The sequence below is a fragment of the Crinia signifera genome, chromosome 1 (genome assembly GCF_055691185.1).
Source record: "Crinia signifera chromosome 1, ASM5569118v1, whole genome shotgun sequence".
Lineage (NCBI taxonomy): Eukaryota > Metazoa > Chordata > Amphibia > Anura > Myobatrachidae > Crinia > Crinia signifera.
Genome location: NC_139217.1, coordinates 198,468,481 through 198,489,468, shown reverse-complemented (window position 1 = coordinate 198,489,468; position 20,988 = coordinate 198,468,481). Strand labels below are relative to the sequence as shown.

The 20,988-nt window shown below is 47.6% G+C and overlaps 1 protein-coding gene across 3 annotated transcripts in view; it reads left to right on the top strand.

Moving 5' to 3' along the window:
* The window catches only part of LOC146066743 (putative E3 ubiquitin-protein ligase HERC6), a 437,857-nt gene that overhangs the window by 51,638 nt on the left and 365,231 nt on the right, over positions 1–20,988 (top strand). For all 3 annotated transcript variants that reach the window (XM_083179134.1, XM_083179133.1, XM_083179132.1), the window contains exons 12-14: positions 654–843; positions 5,685–5,821; positions 19,367–19,483. In XM_083179134.1, coding sequence (XP_083035260.1) covers positions 654–843; positions 5,685–5,821; positions 19,367–19,483 — 444 coding nt within the window. The remainder of the gene's footprint in view (positions 1–653; positions 844–5,684; positions 5,822–19,366; positions 19,484–20,988) is intronic.

Below are 20,988 nucleotides of genomic sequence, written 5' to 3'. Positions count from 1 at the left end.
CTGTTTAGCGAGCCATGCTGAATGAGGCCCACTGTGAAAGAAGAAGGCATGTACTGGTCCCCAAATAGAGGTGCGCTGAAAAGTTTACTTACGTCTAACCGTTATGGAGCCCCAAAGTTAATATAGCACACACCACTGGTATATCAGGGCATTTCCAGAGAACTCCTTCGGTACACAATGGGCGTCATTCTGGTTCTATCGCTCCCTGTGCGTTCACACAGGGGAGCGATGTTGTGTTTCTGTCCATAATGATTTATGTACATGTGCAGGCTCTCTTGGCTAATGGACTCGGCCCTGAATTGCATAGTCAATAGGCTGCGAGCTTCACAAATTAGCGAGTCAACCAGAATCAGGGCCAATATTTGATCTGCATAATGATCCTGCAAATTGGCACAGGAGCAGAACCAGCACTCCCATCCCGCTACTATTATAGAATGTAACTGGGTTGTTGTTATATTACAGCACTGTCCCAGATCACTTGTTTACTCAAATAATTGTCATAATGCACATGTAATCACTTTTCCAGTTGCAATCTGAGAATATTAACTATTTACAATTCCCAAGCAAAAATCGAACTTAGAAAGTCCATCACTGGAGATGTGATAGAAATAACAACACATTTTGATATTGTTCTTTGTGTTTTTCCCTCACAGATATACTCCAGCTTGAAAAATGACCTGATTCCCGCTATTGAGGGTCTTCCAAATATCTTTGAGGCTCTGTCTGTCTATCTGTTACTGGCAAATTGCCTCTCCGCATGTATCATAAGCACCTGCTTGTCATTGGTAGCTCCCTTTGCCTCTGCTATCAATAACCTCAGCTCAAATGCTCTAAAAATGTTGGGTACGTTCATTTATTTTATGTACTTTTAAAGGGTGCTAAGCAAATAATATGCCATGCTTACCATTTGTTCTAGAATAGTATTTTATATATGTTTTTTTAGTCTGTCTCCTGCCTCGAGGCTGGTCTCTATCCTATGTAACAGTCTCGCTGGTAGATAACATCAGATATACTAATTTGAGTTTTATAAATGATAAATAATTATTTACAGTATATAGAAATAAGTTTATTAACATTTTAGATTGCATTTAAATCTGTGTGTCTCCCAGTGCAAATAGCAAAAAATGTACACCCCCCATAAACACATATATACATTGGCCTCCACAGAAAAAAAAAGTACATTTCTCTCCAGAAAAAATACAATCACATTGCTCCCCAAACCTTACAACCGGTAGCGGCAAACAGCACACTGATTAAAAATGCCTGCCCCTTTGCACCCCTGACACCATATTATATTCCCCAGTGAGGCATCCTCAAATAGTAATACCCTGCTTGTTGTCAGGGGTTTCTTTCCGCTGCCACGTTTCTCTAACGGCAGGCTGCAGCATCTTTATTCGCATCACCACCCCCACACACACACATATTAGTTCCTTCCCAGCAATATCATGTCCTTGCCTGCTACCACCTTTCACATAAGCTGCTATTGCAGATATCCCTCCCAAAATGAAGGTGACTAGAAGAGTCTCTTCTAGCCATCTTCAGAGCTATCTCCTCCGAGGTGGTGGCCATTTTGGGACAGACATTTTCAACAGTATTCCATGCTGAACACCAAAACTGCATGGAATACTATGCTTTCACTGGCCTTATTGCACCGCTCACCTGGCCCTAGAGACATCCCTGCACATAATATAAATTTCATTAGTAATATTACATTTTTATTAATTCTTCATTTGAGTTAATAATTGTGTACTGTACCTTATGCTAGGCACTGATGGCACCTCCTTATTAAATGTTACATTCTTGAGTTCTTATACTGTTACTGGCAAGGAGTATGTGTGTTTCTTTAATAATCTGGTGCTGTTATGTTTCATTATAATGTGGATTTCTGTATAATAGGGTCATTTTCGGATTGTAAATCTATAACGATTATGCTCTTAATTGATTTACTGTATGTGCCCTGAACCCCCAGAATCTTAAAACTGCTCTTATTGTATTAATAGTCCTCTTACATTATAAATACTGTCATTTACTAAACATGAGGTGCAATTAATATTATAACTACATCTAGAAAAAAAGGGATAGAACACTCCAAAGATAAAGAAATCATCCAAACACTTGCATTCATACAATAACACTGCCTCAATGTTATACACAATTACATTTAGATATGCAGTGACTGTGCACCACAAAACTGTCTTTAGGGGTGTACACATGCTTCAATTTTGACAGGTTTTCGATTAGATTTTGCTTATAGAAGCAAAATCGAATCGAAATCGAATGGTTTTTAAGATGCTTTCGATCTGCATTCGATTCGATGCGCGCTCCCGTTTTCTCTATGTCGAAAAGAAAAATAGACTGTGCAGGCAAGGAAATATTGAATTCCATCCAGTAAATCGAATGTGTACACTGTACTTTGAATGTAAATCGAATTCGATATCGAAATCAATATCTAATGCAAAAGAACAGATCTAATGCCAAATTGAATGCAAAGATCTAAAGCCAAATCTAATGGAAAATGGAATCGGACATAGAATCTAAAGCAATTTGAAGTGTGTGTGCACACCTTTTGGCTTAACACTAATGGGATTGGATGATTTGCCTAGCATACTTCTGGGTCCATATCTATTATAAGTTCCCAGGATGTAGTTCTAAAAACTAGCAGTACGTGGAGAGGCATACACAGCCGAAGTAATCTCTCTTTACAAAATATCTCATGCTAGAACTGCTACAAACAAATACACCTGTTAAGGTGCGTACACACTGCTGCAATTAGTCATGAAATCGCTGGCAAAATGGTCGCTCAGTGACCATATTGCCAGTGATTTCATGTGCAGCCAGCGATAAATGGCTGGGAGCGCGCTCCCGCGGCCAGCGCTTCATGGTCGCTGGTCGCAGGAGCTTGCTCCTCAGATTCTGCACAAAATTGCAGGTCGCTGGTGCACAAAGCACTGTGCACCAGCGACAAGCGACACCTACTATGTCCAGCGCCGGCCGGGACCTGTGGACCCGCCCACACGCCCTGTCACAGTGTGACACGCCGGCTGGGACCCGCCCACCCTCCCTGTCAGAGTGACACGCTGGCCGGGACCCGCCCACTCTCCCTGTCACAGCGTGACATACACGGCCTCCCCCTGCTTCCTCCTCCGTCCCTGCCCGCGCATACAGCACAGAAGCTGCTGCGCAAAACTCCCCCCCACTGTGCCAGCACCAACACCTCCATCGCGCCCCACAGCCGCACTAGTCAGTGCATAGGCTGTCTTTAGAGGGCATTGGTGTTGGGCAGCATGATTATGTTCATGCTGCCCATCGATGGTGATTTGCACCATCGGTGGGCAGCATGAGCATTACCATGCTGCCCCACACCAATAGTATGTGACATGAAAAAAAATGAAGGGGGCATTGGTGTCGGGCAGCATGATTATGTTCATGCTGCCCATCGATGGTGATTTGCACCATCGGTGGGCAGCATGAGCATTACCATGCTGCCCCACACCAATAGTATGTGACATGAAAAAAAATGAAGGGGGCATTGGTGTCGGGCAGCATGATTATGTTCATGCTGCCCATCGATGGTGATTTGCACCATCGGTGGGCAGCATGAGCATTACCATGCTGCCCCACACCAATAGTATGTGACATGAAAAAAAATGAAGGGGGCATTGGTGTCGGGCAGCATGATTATGTTCATGCTGCCCATCGATGGTGATTTGCACCATCGGTGGGCAGCATGAGCATTACCATGCTGCCCCACACCAATAGTATGTGACATGAAAAAAAATGAAGGGGGCATTGGTGTCGGGCAGCATGATTATGTTCATGCTGCCCATCGATGGTGATTTGCACCATCGGTGGGCAGCATGAGCATTACCATGCTGCCCCACACCAATAGTATGTGACATGAAAAAAAATGAAGGGGGCATTGGTGTCGGGCAGCATGATTATGTTCATGCTGCCCATCGATGGTGATTTGCACCATCGGTGGGCAGCATGAGCATTACCATGCTGCCCCACACCAATAGTATGTGACATGAAAAAAAATGAAGGGGGCATTGGTGTCGGGCAGCATGATTATGTTCATGCTGCCCATCGATGGTGATTTGCACCATCGGTGGGCAGCATGAGCATTACCATGCTGCCCCACACCAATAGTATGTGGGCTCAATATAAATGAAGGGGGCATTGGTGTCGGGGTGGCAGGGGCCGCACGACCGTCTTGTGCCCCCACACCCCTGGCAGGAGTGGGGCACTAGCGGCTGCTGCCGCTAGATTATCCTGCCCCTACAAAGATGACCCCTGCTACATCTGTATATACACCATATACACTTTTATTCCCTTCCAGAAGGACTTCCCACAACCCATGTCAATCATAAATGAATTTAAATAGAGGGTAAAAAAAATCTAGTCAAAATTGCTAGCAATTTTCAGGGAAAATTGCTGGTCCCTCTGAAAAACTGGAAACTGAGCAATATATTGCTGAGAAATATATTGCGGAGATATATTGCAAGTACACTGAGCAATATATTACTCAGCAATATATTGCAAGCAATATATTGCTAGCAATATATCTCCCCCGTGTGTACACAGCATAACTCATACTAGGGGCCTAATTCAGCTGTGTTAGTAAAGCAAAAAAAAAAGCACAAAACTGAGCAAAACTATGTTGCACTGAAGGTGGGGCTGATGTAACGTGCAGAGAGAGTTAGATCTAGGAGGGCTATTTTTTTCTGTGCAGTTTAAATATTAGCTGCTTTATTTTTGCACTGCAATTTAGATTTCAGTTTGAACACACCCCACTCAAATCACATTTCTCTTCCTGCACATGTTACATCTTCCCCACATGCAGTGCAACATGGTTTTGTCCAGTTTTTCCGTTGCTAACAAATCTGAATCACCCTCATTCCCTGCATCATCTTATGCAAATCCTGCTCTATAATACTGGTGCCAATATAGAAATGCCTGCACAACCTAAGCTGGCACCTAGTGCCACTACAGCAGATTTACATGTTTTGGAAAAAGTGAGTAAGCAAATGATAAAAAAAATAAACAAAATATTTATTTATTTATTAGTAGTTTTGTATGGGTCATTGGGTCGACCAAATTAAGGTCAACATAATTGGGTCGACCACTAAAGGTCAACACATGAAAAGGTCAACATGGCTAAGATCAACCGGGTCAAACGGTTGACACAAGCATGAGGTAGACATCAGGAAGGTCAACAAAGCCATGCTTCGAGCTTGATGCCTTGCTATGCTCCGCACACTATTTTATTCTCCCTCCAAACCCTAATGGATGGTAGGGCATGAGATACCGCCTGTCGGCACATGTTGGCTATAAAAGAAAACCCATGTTGACTTTTTAACTGTCAACCTTCCCAATGTCGACCTAATGCTTGTGTTGACCTTTTGATCCTGTTAACCTTAGCCAGGTAGACCTTTTTTATATGTCGACCTAAGACCTGTCAACCTTCAGTGGTCGACCCAATGTATGTCGCCTTTAATAGTGTCGACCTCACGACCATATACCGTTTTTGTATATAGTGTATATTGCATTTTATAATTTTTCTGCATAATGTGTCTGGTCAGGTTAACCTCGCATACTTATTTTCCTTTATAGGCAACAGTAATGACTGATTAATAATAACTAATATTAATGTCATTGTCAATTGCTTGCTTGTCATTTATCAGAGACATTGTGGTCATCATTGCCGGCACCCGCCCTGTCAAAGCAAGTCGAGATGTTTAAAGTTTCTTTGCTGTTCTGTGTTCTCGGGCAGAAGAACTTTACTAAAGATCTGTTAGAAGTATTAAAGAAGCTTTTCAAGGTGACCATATATAAATATATGTATCTCAGTCCCACTTGTTAGACCATGTGTGATATTCTAGCATCAGTTTACTTAATATATCCATAATGCATATCATAGGTTGGGAAAGGATAGGGGAAGGGGAGGTTGGTAATCCGCACACAATTATATTGAAATCCCTCTTATTTTGGGGATTCTGGAGGACAGCTTTTTTTTTTATTGTAATGTGGCAGGGGTGCTATCCGGGCAAGCAGTGACAGGAAAGAAGAAAAAGATTTGCACTATGGATGCACTCCAAACAAAAGAAAACCAATTTTTATCTTTTTAAAACTTTTAACTTTATTCAGTTGTTTATTAAAAGATAAGGGGGAAGTTCTCGCTGCGTTCTTTCAGCTTATAAATTCACAGGTACTGTAGTATCCCTCCTGATTTTTTATTACCAGCCCCGGCTCTTCCAGCCTGGTGCTGGTTACAGCTGTTGGGGGGGGAATGTGTTTTCCTGCCGTATTTGACCGTATTTGACCGACCATTCGCGGCCGTTTCACGCCAATTAGCGGCCGTCAATATGACCGCTTAGTAAATCAGGAATCACCATTCTTTTGAATGGTGATTTGTCGTATTCTATCGATGGTGTAATCATTCGTATTTGTAAATACAAATACGAATGTCCCATCAATATGAATACGAAAATTCTTATTTTTGGCATAGTAAATGCCAAAAATACGAATATGCCCCAAAAAATCTCCCTCCCTCCTCCATTCGCGTCCCCCCCCATCCAAGTGACAGCAGCAGCGTCGGCTGCTGCTGCTCCCTCATTCCTCCCTTCGGGTCTCTCTCCCCCCTGCCCTGTGACGCTGCTCCCTCCCTCCCTCCTACCTTCGGGTCTCCCCCCCCCCCCCGTGACTGTAGCAGTGTCTCCTTTTCATCGCTGATTGCTAGCAATATATCGCCGGCAATCATATCGCCCCATGTGTACACACCTTAACAGAAAGAAAGAAAATGTGTAAATAGATTTAAAAAAGAATAGGCTTATTGTTCCGTGTCTTTTTAACTGCAGCTTCAGAATAAGGAATGACTCTGAACCTGAGTTTGTTATTTAAGGCCCATACACACTTGATGATTTTCACCTCAAAACCAGTCAAAACTAACATCGCTAGGGAAGTCCCTCGTTGGCTGGTTTTATCATCACTGTGGCCCTTATTCTGGTTGGTGCGGTCGAGCCGCATATGCGGCTCCGACCGCACCAGACGAATCCCCGCCCACCCTACGGTTCGCCACGGCCGTCCGTACACGGACGGCTGGCGAACCGCATAAAAATGGTGGAGGCTACGCCTCCACCATGGTGGGAGCTGCCCCCTGCATTCGATGGTCGTCGACCATCGAAGGCAGGTCCGCACGCCGCGGCAGCTCCCGCAAGCTGAGACCACACGGACAATCGTCCGTGTGGTAGCTTGTATGGGGGCTGAAAGCTGACATCCGGCGACGTCAGCTTTCCGCCCCCATGAGTTGCGTCATGGCCTCATTACCATGCGTACGCCCCGCGTTTGCATGGGAACGCCCATGAAACGCGGGGCGTACACATAGGGAAATGAGGGCATGATGCCTCTCACGCCCCTATACGCCCCCTTTGCGGCGGACGAAATCCGTCTGCGGCGAAGGGGGCTGCACATGCGCAGATTCACCTCTGCGCATGTGCAGAGTAAAAACATCGGCGGTACGGCCGCACGCGGGCCGTACCGATCCGATTAGAATAAGGGCCTGTGTGTGTGTATGCAGCCCGCTGCACCGCCCCAAAGAGACGCTCGCCCACCAGCCGCAAATCTGCCCGCCTGCAGCAGCTCCCGGTTCCCCCATTTATATTCCCCCGAGGCGGCACTCCCACAAAAAGACAAAATCAGGCTGTGTAGTTTTTAGCCAACGTTTCAAGGCCATCCGGCCTTTTATCAAGGTGCAAAAGAGATATATAGAGACATTACAAACAGTTTAAATACCTGAAGGGTCTGTTCACATCTCCCGCCGCGTCCTGCCGGGCGTCTAACGGTGACATCACCAACACAACACGATGCCGGAGACGAGAAGATTGTTATGGTTTTCGCCTGGGCTCTGGGTGATACGACAGCTGGCAGGAGGAAAAAGGTCAGGCGTGAGCCCGCAGCTGGGACCGCTGTTTAGAACGGCCACAGCGAAACCCTACACTGACTCTGTTGAGTCCCCCGGGCAGATGGAATACCCCTGCGGTAGTGCTAGGCTTCGCCTGTAGCCGCCGCGTTCGAAGGAGCCGGTTAAGCCTGCTCCGACCCCGATGCAGCCAGGTGTTATGTGGTGACAAGGGGTGAGCGATCGCCAGGGGGTATCTCAAAAGGCAGATCTAACTAACGGGCCTACCTGAAAAAAACCCTGACTAACCGGCACCAGGCCAAGGACGGGACAGCGGGACCGAGTCGCAAACACCAGAACAAAGCAACAATAGGGTGCCACCAAACCAAACACACGCCAACATAAAAATAGTACTCTTAAAGTGACGGTACCCCAAAACAGACGTAAACCCACAGTTGTGGGCCTCTCCGAACCACGGAGAGCAGAACCAGGATAATAATGATTATAACTAAGGAGGAAGGGCCGCTTGCCCGTAGGAATAAAGAATAAGGAACCAGGCTCCACTGGAGCACTTACGTGACCGGCCCAAGACTGGACACTGACCGCAGCAATCGGGCGGCTGGATAACGGCTGGACTACGGCTGCACAGTGACCGCAGTGAGACGGCAGCTGGACAATGGCTGCACCACGGCTGGAGGTCCCTGGACTAGGACAGCAAGGGGACAATGATAATTGATCCAGACTGCAGCAGGATAGGACACTTGACTGGACCCAGACGACACAGGACAAGCTGAAAAAAGTACCCAGACTGAAGTGAGAAGGACTCCGACAGAATCCAGACTGAATGGAACAGGAGCAGGACCTAGGACCAGAGAGCAGTATATCTGCAGCTAACAGCAAGCTATCACTGGCACAGATCCCCAGGAGAGCATGGCTTATAAAGGCCTCAGGTGATTGAAACAGCTGGTGAATCTCCAGGCTGCTCATGATTAACGAGCTAATACCTCACAGCCTGTGAATAATAGCTCAAAGAACACAGGGCTGTAATGGCAACAGACCTACCACTGGAGGTCACCAGTGAGTCAAAATGCCAAACAGAAACTGACAGAAAACAAAACAGACTGGTTCCTGACAGTACCCCCCCCCTTGAGGAGGGGTCAACAGACCCCAAAATCCAGACCTCCAAAAATTAAATGTATCTGGATTCTGGATAACGGGGCAAAGGCAACAGAAAGGTGAACACAAGCTAAAACCACGGCTTGTCTCAGTGCCCCCACTTGAGGGTGACCACAGGGCACAACCAAAAAGACAAACAAGATGATCCAGGAAAGCGGAAAAAGATTAATGCTTCTTCTTTTTCTTTTTCCTAGATTTTGATGGAATCAGCAGTTTAAGGCCCCACACATTATCAGATCTGATGGTACCTTCTATCAAATCACAGCTAAGGGTTACCAAATCAGAAACAGAGTTGAAGTCTCGATCTGAGGAGATCATGAGAGTCTTTTTAACAGACGGAATCTCAGAAAGGGAAGAATGTCTTAATTGGCCATAGGCAGAACTCTTATTGGATTCCCCAGACCCAGAATTACAGGTACCAGATGTGTCCAAAAAAATTTTGTCAGGAGTCAGTGAGACAAAACCAATAGCTAAACTCCTGGATTCCGGACCAAGCGATGAGGCAGAAGAACGAACAAACAGAGACTGTGAGTCTCCAGAAGCCAGGTCCTTAAGCCCCTGGCTTATGCTGGGCACCACATTTCCAGGAGCTGGTGGAACCCCATCCTTCTTTTTGGGACTGAACTTCTTAATAACTGCATCACAGAAAGAAGATAGATCTCGGATACAAGGGTCACCAGCATTGATCCGCTCGTAGGCCCATGTCTGAGGTCTACCCCTAAAGGCAGAAATGATGAGGTCTACAATGTTAGCCCAAGTGACCCCTGAAGATGGTCCAGATTCAAACAGGGAAACATAGTGTCCAACCAGGGCAATAAAATGGGCAAGATCTCCATCAAACACGATGGACGTAGGGACATCCACCTCTGGGACCTCAGAACTGGAATTCTCTATGGGAACAACAACCTTGGGGGCTAAGATTTCTGAAGCCTCCCGAGAGGCCGTCAAAACCGAAACACTCACCGGGTTTGCAGCCATCAAGACCCTTGCTGAGGCTGTGGTCTTTGGGACCTCAGACAAGGATATGGCCACCCCTTCCGGGGACACAGCTTCTATGATACCACTTGAGACTAGATGGACTGAGTCCCCCTCAGGGACCGGACTGGCAGAGTCCCCCTCAGGGACCGGACTGACTTGCCCCCCTTCTGGGGCGAAACAGACTTGCCCCCCTTCTGGGGCGAAACAGACTTGCCCCCCTTCTGGGGCGAGACAGACTTGCCCCCCTTCTGGGGCGAGACAGACTTGCCCCCCTTCTGGGGCGAGACAGACTTGCCCCCCTTCTGGGGCGAGACAGACTTGCCCCCCTTCTGGGGCGAGACAGACTTGCCCCCCTTCTGGGGCGAGACAGACTTGCCCCCCTTCTGGGGCGAGACAGACTTGCCCCCCTTCTGGGGCGAGACAGACTTGCCCCCCTTCTGGGGCGAGACAGACTTGCCCCCCTTCTGGGGCGAAACAGACTTGCCCCCCTTCTGGGGCGAAACAGACTTGCCCCCCTTCTGGGGCGAAACAGACTTGCCCCCCTTCTGGGGCGAAACAGACTTGCCCACCTTCTGGGGCGAAACAGACTTGCCCACCTTCTGGGGCGAAACAGACTTTTGGGCCCCCACTCGGGGCTACGGCCTTTGGGCCCCCACTCGGGGCTACGGCCTTTGGGCCCCCACTCGGGGCTACGGCCTTTGGGCCCCCACTCGGGGCTACGGCCTTTGGGCCCCCACTCGGGGCTACGGCCTTTGGGCCCCCACTCGGGGCTACGGCCTTTGGGCCCCCACTCGGGGCTACGGCCTTTGGGCCCCCACTCAGGGCTACGGCCTTTGGGCTGAACACTTTCCGCACGGTTTTTAGGAAACCCGGAAGATCCCTTAGGATGGGATCGTCAGCCTCTATGAGAGGTTTAACCCACTCCAAAGCTCTTCCTCTAAAGCATGATAAGAGATTACGGACAGCAGAAGAAGGAGTTATCTTCATATTATGTGAGAAGTCCATTTTAGCGAGGAATTGCTGAGCAATTGGTCGGAGCTGGGCCAAATCTCCATCGAAGTATGGAGTGTTAGGAGTATCATCAGACACGCCCGGCGGGCCTTGGGCATCAAATTGGCTCGACTGACCTCGAGCACCACAAACGTTCAATGAGCCCCAAGCGCCCTTGCCGCTAGATGAGCCCCCGGCATCGGACTCGCCTAAGGAGACCGGGACTCCTGGATCCACAGCCTCAGAGGCAACACCGAGAACCCCAAGATCGGGGAAGATGTCACTAGAAATCCCGGCTGAGACTGATGTCAGGGATTCTTTTTTCGGAGTTATGCCTCCCAAGGCCTCATCAGGAGCAATGACCTCCATAACTCCATGTGGGGTTAAGTTCCCCAAGACCCTCTTAGGGGCGACTGTTTCAAGGACCCCCTCTGGGATTATGCCACTTGAAGCCCCTTTTGAGGGAAAAACCTGAGACTCCTCTACAGGACTTAGCAACTCCAACATTGAAAGAACGTTGAGCTCCCTGACTGGAAGACTAGCATCCAACGTCTTTCTGTCTGGAATCTTTGTGGATGAATTCCACATTCCCGTCTGATTCCGTACCACAACATGGGGCGCTCTAGTCCTAGGACCCCAGTTGTAAGTCGGAGCGCTACGTATGTGGGGGGTGTGGTCAGGTTCCTCCTGCTTAGAGGAGACAGGTATAGATGTAACCTCCTGATACCACTTGGATTGAGGAAAATCCTTCCCGGTACCACCACCAGGTCTGCGCAATTCGCAATACTGGAGAAAGTGGCCTGATTCCCCACAATACAGACATAGGTTAAAGTTTTTACGCCGTCGCCGCTCTTCTGGTGTGAGCCTTGGCCTTAAAAAACTTCTATGTCCCTTCTGAATCTCCTGATCTGAAGTTTGACCGACTACCCCCTTAGCCAGGGTCTCCCTAGGAGCTGGTTGAGCCCCAAAAACCTCAGACAGATCCAGGAAAATTTGGGTTAACAGATCTTGCAATTGCAGAAATGACTGCTGTAGACCCTTAACCCGCTCAGGTTTTAATTCTGTAAAGGCCGTATTTAAGGCCATCAAGGAAGCTTGCAAGGCCTGCATGATTAAGTACAGCAATGAAACAAACAGACAAGACCAACTGGGCAAGCTAAATAAAGCAAAACCCTGTAACGGGCAAAATGCGGGAAGGAAAAAAAAAATCTTAATATGGACAAATCTATAAGTCCCGCAACCAATCAAAAACACCCAAATCACCTTGAAACAAAATTTTATATATGCATGTATACCTATGACTACTGTGAACACATGCATATATCGGTATGGCCAGTGATAATGTTATGGTTTTCGCCTGGGCTCTGGGTGATACGACAGCTGGCAGGAGGAAAAAGGTCAGGCGTGAGCCCGCAGCTGGGACCGCTGTTTAGAACGGCCACAGCGAAACCCTACACTGACTCTGTTGAGTCCCCCGGGCAGATGGAATACCCCTGCGGTAGTGCTAGGCTTCGCCTGTAGCCGCCGCGTTCGAAGGAGCCGGTTAAGCCTGCTCCGACCCCGATGCAGCCAGGTGTTATGTGGTGACAAGGGGTGAGCGATCGCCAGGGGGTATCTCAAAAGGCAGATCTAACTAACGGGCCTACCTGAAAAAACCCCTGACTAACCGGCACCAGGCCAAGGACGGGACAGCGCGACCGAGTCGCAAACACCAGAACAAAGCAACAATAGGGTGCCACCAAACCAAACACACGCCAACATAAAAATAGTACTCTTAAAGTGACGGTACCCCAAAACAGACGTAAACCCACAGTTGTGGGCCTCTCCGAACCACGGAGAGCAGAACCAGGATAATAATGATTATAACTAAGGAGGAAGGGCCGCTTGCCCGTAGGAATAAAGAATAAGGAACCAGGCTCCACTGGAGCACTTACGTGACCGGCCCAAGACTGGACACTGACCGCAGCAATCGGGCGGCTGGATAACGGCTGGACTACGGCTGCACAGTGACCGCAGTGAGACGGCAGCTGGACAATGGCTGCACCACGGCTGGAGGTCCCTGGACTAGGACAGCAAGGGGACAATGATAATTGATCCAGACTGCAGCAGGATAGGACACTTGACTGGACCCAGACGACACAGGACAAGCTGAAAAAAGTACCCAGACTGAAGTGAGAAGGACTCCGACAGAATCCAGACTGAATGGAACAGGAGCAGGACCTAGGACCAGAGAGCAGTATATCTGCAGCTAACAGCAAGCTATCACTGGCACAGATCCCCAGGAGAGCATGGCTTATAAAGGCCTCAGGTGATTGAAACAGCTGGTGAATCTCCAGGCTGCTCATGATTAACGAGCTAATACCTCACAGCCTGTGAATAATAGCTCAAAGAACACAGGGCTGTAATGGCAACAGACCTACCACTGGAGGTCACCAGTGAGTCAAAATGCCAAACAGAAACTGACAGAAAACAAAACAGACTGGTTCCTGACAAAGATCGCCTGTGTCACATGATACAAACCAACCAATGAACAAATACAATGTGTAACCAAGGTATATAATTAGCCGAACTCTTTTGTAACAACGGCATCATAGTAAACACGGCAAACTAATGCAACTTCAAGGTTATCACAGACTGACATCTGATGAACTGTAAGAAGTTATTACATAAAACAAGATGATCCCAAATTTTCGTTCAGACCCCTAGGCGCTAGGGTGTCTAAATGGTGAATCCACCTACTTTCAGCACGGAGCAATTGTAACGATCTATCCCCACCACGTTTAAGGGGTGGGATATGTTCGATAATGCGATAACGCAGTGATGAAATAGCGTGGCGAGCCTGCGCGAAATATTGCGCAACCGGCTGCTCACTGTTCCCCATGTTCAAAGATGCCTTGATAGCAGACCTGTGAGCTGCTGCCCTCCTTAAGGGTGCAGTCTGTGTTGCCCACATAATGTCTGCCACAAGGACAAGAGTTTAAATAGATGACAAATCTAGTAGAACAAGTAACACGGTGCCGGATCAAGAATTTTTTTTCCAGAATATGGATGGTAAAAAGCATCACCTGCAACCATGAAATTGCAGGTGGTGCATCCGCAGCATTTAAAACAACCAGTTTTTGGTTTACCTAAAAAAGTTGCTGTGCTGGGCGGGTAAACTACATCATTTTTTACCAGAAGGTCACGTATATTGCGGCCCCTGGTATAGGCACACATGGTAGATTTATTTTGCAAAGATGACAACATTGGATCCGACCTTACGATCGGCCAATAGGACTAATGACAGAACTTTTCTGATGATACGCGTTAACCCAAATCAATTTGTCTTTACTTTTGTCTGCCTTGGTTGACAAATGATCTGGTTTAGGTAAAGCTAAAATTTTACATTCAAGGTCAGTCCTGCTATATCCGCGTTCAACAAATTTAAGAATCATCAAATCTAGGGCTTTCTCCAACTCGCACAGCTCACTGGTTATTCTGTAAGCACGTAACATCTGTGAGTAGGGAAGACCCTTTTTCAGGGGAACAGGTTGATTACTAGTTGCCAGCAGCATATTATTGCGGTATGTTGTTTTAGAATACAGCGATGTTACGAAGTGACCGTTCACAATTTTAAAATCAACGTCCAAGTATTGAACTTGTGTGGGATGGATGGTAAAAGTGAATTTAACTGGGGACAAGGTTTTATTGTGGCCCTCAATGAGATCTGTCAATTCCTGTGACCACCCTCCTGACCAACAGATGGGGAGGTCATCGATATACCTTGTGTACAGAATTAATGCTCCCCTGGTGATGGGGTCGGTAAAAAATAATTGTTTCTCAATAATAAACATAAAGGCATTTGCTAGCGATGAGGACCCCATCGCACAGCCGCGTAATTGTAGATAATAATTACCATTAAATAAAAAATAATTCAGTTTTTATGTGAGGTTTAACAGCTGTAAAAAATGTCGGGACCTGTATATAAATCATTGTCGGTGATGAGCGATTGTACCACCGATATACCTGCATCGTGAGGGATGCAGGTATTCAGGATGGTCACATCTATCGTGCCCAGGACACATTCCTCAGGCACCGAAGGTGCCTGAGGAATGTGTCCTGGGCACGATAGATGTGACCGTTTGGTTAACAGTTTGGTTAACAAGGAATTTGTGTCCTTAAGGTAAGCGCTCTCCGTCTGGATGCATGGCTGCAGGAATGAGTCCAGGTAAATGGATACACATTGATATATTGACCCCCTTGCCGATATAATCGGACGTCCAGGGGGGTTTTGGGAATTTTTGTGGATTTTGGGCAAAGAGTACAATAATGGGGTTATTGGATGGTGTGTGGTGAGCGCTTCTTTAGTAAGGTTGTCGATGACTGAAGAAAGACATGCAAGATGAAGTATTTTGTCCAATTCATTTTTGTAGTCCACAGTAGGATCTTTGGATAAAGGGGCATACGTCTCGGTGTCGCTGAGCTGGTGATCCAATTCTGCAACGTAATTGCAGGTGTTTTGGACAACTATGCCACCGCCTTTATCGGCTTGTCTTATGACAATATTCTGGTCACCACTTAAGGTTTTAACTGCTTTCCATTCAGCAGAGATAAAATTGGAATGTCCGATGGAAGGTTGCATTAAAGCTTTATTGATATCTTGTTCTAGAAGTCTGCTGAAAGTTTTAATAGACAGATTGAGCGAGACAGGCTCAAATTTAGATTTTTTTCCTCAATTTGTCCGGGAACAATCGAGGTTGTGACTTCACCTGTGCCGTCTGTTTATCCTGAAAATACTCCCACAGTTTCAATTGAGGTATGAGTTTTAATGGTTTGACTTTTATCATAAACGGGTCTGGTTTATTTGTAGGGACAAAATGTAATCCTTTGGACAAGACTTGGATTTCCACTTGACTCAGGGTTCTAGTAGACAAATTAAACACTACTTCTTTGGGTGGCGGGTTGGCTGATAACTGTTTTTTATGCCTCGTCCTCTCATTCTGCTTCCTCCTCCTCGTGTGTTTTCACCTGATAGCATGGAATGGTCTCGGGTCCAAGCCCCTAAAGCAGGGGTGTCCAAACTTTTTGCGACGAGGGCCAGATTTGGTGAAGTGTAAATGTGTGGGGGCCGACCATTCAGCCTGACATTCTTTGACTCATTAATCACATCAGAATGGTCCCCCACTCTGCCCCCATTCACTCTATGTCCCCCAACCTACCCCTCCACTGTATTTCCCCCAGCCTGCACCCATTCACTGTATGTTCCCCACTCTGCAGCCATTCACTCTGTCCCCCAGCCTGCCCCCCTTCTCTGAATGGCCATCACTGCCTCCATTCACTGTATGTCCCCCAGCCTGACCCTCCTTCACTGTATGTCCCCCACTCTGCCCCCTCCCTTCTCTGTATGTTTCCCAGCCCCTTGTGTGAGAAAGAGGCAGGAGAGACAAAGCAGGCACTGCAAGGACAGGAGATGCCTGACCCTCCTCTGCTCTGCATGTTACGGGAGCAAGCTTCCCCCATGCTGCCCCCCTCCCCAAACAATGATTTCACTGTGATTGTGGAGTAGGGTGATATACGATGAAAGCAACAGGGGTAGGACGCCATACACATCTGACTGCGGTGGCTGGCACCTCCTCACTGCAGCAGACAGCAAGGTAAAGGCGCGCTCGCCGGGGGCCCACCTTTAGTGCTCCTGTGCTGTCTGTGCTTCCCACATCTGATGCTCTGCCTGCTTCCAGCTGGAGGCTGCGTGCCACTTGAAATGACAGCATGGGCCGCAATTGGCCCCCGGGCCTGACTTTGGACATGCCTGCCCTAAAGGGAGTGTATGTTGGGTCCCTAGATCTGACTCTTTCACTGGCAGAGGATGCTTCTGCACCTGAGGATTCAGTGTCCAGACCTGTTCTATTGAACAGTGTACAGGGCTGTCTTCTGAAAGGACGTAGGTTGGATTTTTCACCCCCAATCAGCCAAGGATACACGATGAGCGTTCCTATGCAAATGGCGGCATGCTGTGAGTGCCGATGGTCAGGCAGCTGACGTTGCTTGTCATCAGCCGCCCGCCCTTATGTCCACTGACATATTTGCAAGCCTTGGAGAAATCATTTGATGGTTGCATACCTCCCAACTTCTGTGTTGGGGAGCGCCCGAAAAGGGGGCGGGCGTATGCAAATGAGGTCGCGGCTTATGCTAATTAGCCGCAACCTCATTTTCACACGAGAATAGACGCTGTGCACATGCGCACAGCGTCTATTCTATTAGATTGGGGGGGTCTCCCAACTGCCACCCCCCGCAGTGGGACAATGCCTGCCTCGGGTGGGACAGGACCCGAAAATCGGGACTGTCCCGCTGTAATCGTGACAGTTGGGAGGTATGTGGTTGGCAATCATTGAATGATATCTCCGGCAGCGGGCACATGCGAGGGGATGTGTCTTCATGACACATCCCCTCGCATGATTACAAGGGGATACGGTGGCGGGGCACAGCGATTCGGCGTGGCAGGGTGGACCCTCTGGGACTCAGCAAGCTGCGAGCTTCGCAGCTTTCTGAGTCAATCAAAATGAGGGCCTGATTCAGAAGTGGGAAAAGTTTTGGCATCAGACGCAAGTAGAGCCTATGATTACTGTCAGCAGAACAAATATTAAGGCAGAGAAAAACAATTTCGATGGGAAGGTAACAGCCCCAACCCCCATGATTTCTGGGTGGTAACATGGGGGTGGTTGTCCAGATACAGGCTTTTTCCACAGTTGCACTGATTTTGGCAGCTGTATTCAGACAGACAATCTGCCCTTCCACAGGGCTGGTGCAATGTTTGACAGTACAACATACAGTACCTCCCAGCATGACCCTCTCCTGGAGGGATACAATGCTCTGATCCTAGTCTTTACTCTTAATGTATGATTACCTTCATCTGTGTTGAACAGATTTGAGGTGCGTACACACAGGGGCAATTTTGTGTAATATCGCGGGAAATATGGTCGCTAAGCGACCATGTTGCCCGCGATGGGAGCCCGCGATGGGAGTGTGCACCGGCGATATATTGCCGGGTGCGCACTCCTGTTTTTACCCCTGTAGTGATCGCTGGTCGCAGGAACATGCTCCTGCAACCAGCTGATTACCACTGCCGGGCTCCCCCCGGCAGTTTCTTTTTCATCAGCGACCATCTCTGATCACTGATGAAAAGGAGAAACTGAGCAATAGATCTCCCCCGTGTGTACGGGGTTTAAGTGATAAGAAAGGTGCTTCACCACAGATGATAGCAATCATATATTAAGAGGAAGGTGCAGGAGCAGAGCAATGTGTTGAGAGGGTCATGTTGGGAGGTATGATACAACTGTAGTGAGTCCAATGGTGCATCTTAATACGCAAATCAGGAAATTGGCACTGCAGCTAGTAGGTGTCCCTGTACAAGTTTCATTGGCTGTGGCATTCCCATAATGCTGTGTACACACGGGGGCGATATAGGCTATAATCGCTAGGAATATGGTCGCAGGCGACCATATTGCCAGTGATGGAAGTGTGCCCCAGCGATAAATCGCCGGGTGCGCGCTCCCGTTTTCTGCCCCATTGTAATCGCTGGACCAGCTAATTACCTCTGCGGCTCCACCAGCAGAGGTTCCTTTTCATCAGCGACCATCTCTGGTCGCTGATGAAAAGGAGACACTGAGCAATATATTGCTCAGCCATATATTGCAAGCAATATATCTCCCCCCGTGTGTATGCACCTAATGCTGTGTACACACGGGGGAGATATATTGCTCAGCCATATATTGCTGAGCAATATATGGCTGAGCAATATATTGCTCAGTTTCTCGCTGATGAAAAAGAAACTGCCGGGGGGAGCCCGGCAGTGGTAATCACCTGGTCGCAGGAGCATGTTCCTGCGACCAGCGATCACCACAGGGGCAAAAACGGGAGCGCGCACCCGGCGATATATCGCCGGTGCACACTCCCATTGCGGGCAATATGGTCGCTCAGCGACCATATTTCCCGCGATTTTGGACAAAATCGCCCCCGTGTGTACGCACCTTTAAGGTTGCAGTCACTCAAAAAGATGCAGTTGCACCTGCAACTGCTTCCACTTCTGACTCAGGCCTGTTGTCTGATTTCTGACCCTTTGAAGAGATCTGAGGGAAGCACTCACTGAGCTAGGATTTGCTCTGTGTACAGGTGCACACCAGTAATTGCTATAGTTGAATTGCAGCATTTGTCAGACCGGCAGCATTTATCCAGCTTAAGGACTCTTCCTGTCACAGAATCACAAATGTCTATTTTCTATATTACAGTATTTGAACAGATTGAACAGTAAATTCATCCAAAGGTTTTCTCTACTTTTCTCGGATGCAGGCAAATATGAAAGCCGGTTATAAAATACCCATCCCTTTCTTCTGCGTTCCTGGAGTCTCCAATCTAATCATCATCCCGGCGGACCTTAACAACTGGCGTTTATGGCAGCAGATGTCTGTGAGTAAATCAGCTGTTTGCACAATAATAATGAATAACTTTGGGGCACTGGTGCATTACAGAAGCAGGACTGTTATATGTTTATATGAGGTCAGATAATATTAGATCATACTTGCCTACCCTCCTGCATTCTGCAGGAGACTCCCTGAAATAGCAGCAATCTCCCTCTCTCCCACATTAGTCTAGCAAACTCCCTCATATGGCGTATATGGCAGTCATTATTGCTGCTTGTATTATATGGTGATTGTTAATGCTGTTTGTGGTATTTGGTAGTCACTAATGCTGTCTGTAGTATATGGTGATCGCTAAGGCTGTTTATAGTATATGGTGTTCACTAATGCTGTCTGTAGTATATGGTGATCGCTAATGCTGTTTATAGTATATGGTGTTCACTAATGCTGTCTGTAGTATATGGTGATCGCTAATGCTGTCTGTAGTATATGGCAGACACTAATGCTGTTTGTAGTATATGGTAGTCACTAATGCTGCCTGTAGTATAAGGTAGTCACTAATGCTGCCTGTAGTATATGGTAGTCACTAATGCTGTCTGTAGTATATGGTAGTCACTAATGCTGTCTGTAGTATATGGCAAACACTAATGCTTTTCATAGTATATAGTAGTTAATAATGCTGTCCAGGGCCACCGACCGGGGGGGTCTTGGTGTACTTGAGTCCCGGGCCTCGCCGCTCTGACAGAGGGTAGGGGCCCGGGCAACTCTCCCCAGCAGCATGTTAGTCACTCTTACCCCCTTCACTGTCTGTCGCGGCGCCAGATTTAGCCCACTGCCTGCCTGCCTCCGAGTTCCCGGCGGCAGCACATTGTGACTGCGCACTCACTGCACAGTCACATCATCTGATGATCCTCTAATGAGAAGCCAGCCACTGTGACTCAAGAAAGGAAGCCCTAACTGTGACACCCAAAGAGCAGCGCAGCGGCAGCACTGTCAGGAGACTTGCTGCTGCATATGGAGAGAGGAGCTGCGGCACTGCCTGCCACCTTGAGTCCCTGTCTGACCCCGGGCCCCAAGGTAAAAATGCATTGAAAGTGCCCGGGGAGGGGGTGGGGAGGGAATGTGTGCCCACCGCTCACTGCCCACCAATGTGTTTATTTTTATATACCCACCGCTGCCCACTAATGTGTATATTTTTATACACCACCAATGTGTATATATATTATTTATACATCCACTGCTACCAATGTATATTTAAACACCACTGCCCACCAATGTTTATTAATAATAGGTGGTAACGTATAAATTACTGGTGCAGTCCAGCAATGTTCTGTATATGTTACCGCCTATTATTAATAAACATTGGTGGGCAGTGGTGTTTAAATAAATATACATTGTTGGCAGTGGGCATATAAATATTGGTGAGCAGTGGGCATATAAAAATCTATACATCAGTGGGCATATAAAAAATATATACATTGCTAGGCAGTGGGCATATAAAAATATATATTGGTGGGCAATGGGCATATAAAAATAGATACATTGGTGGGTAGT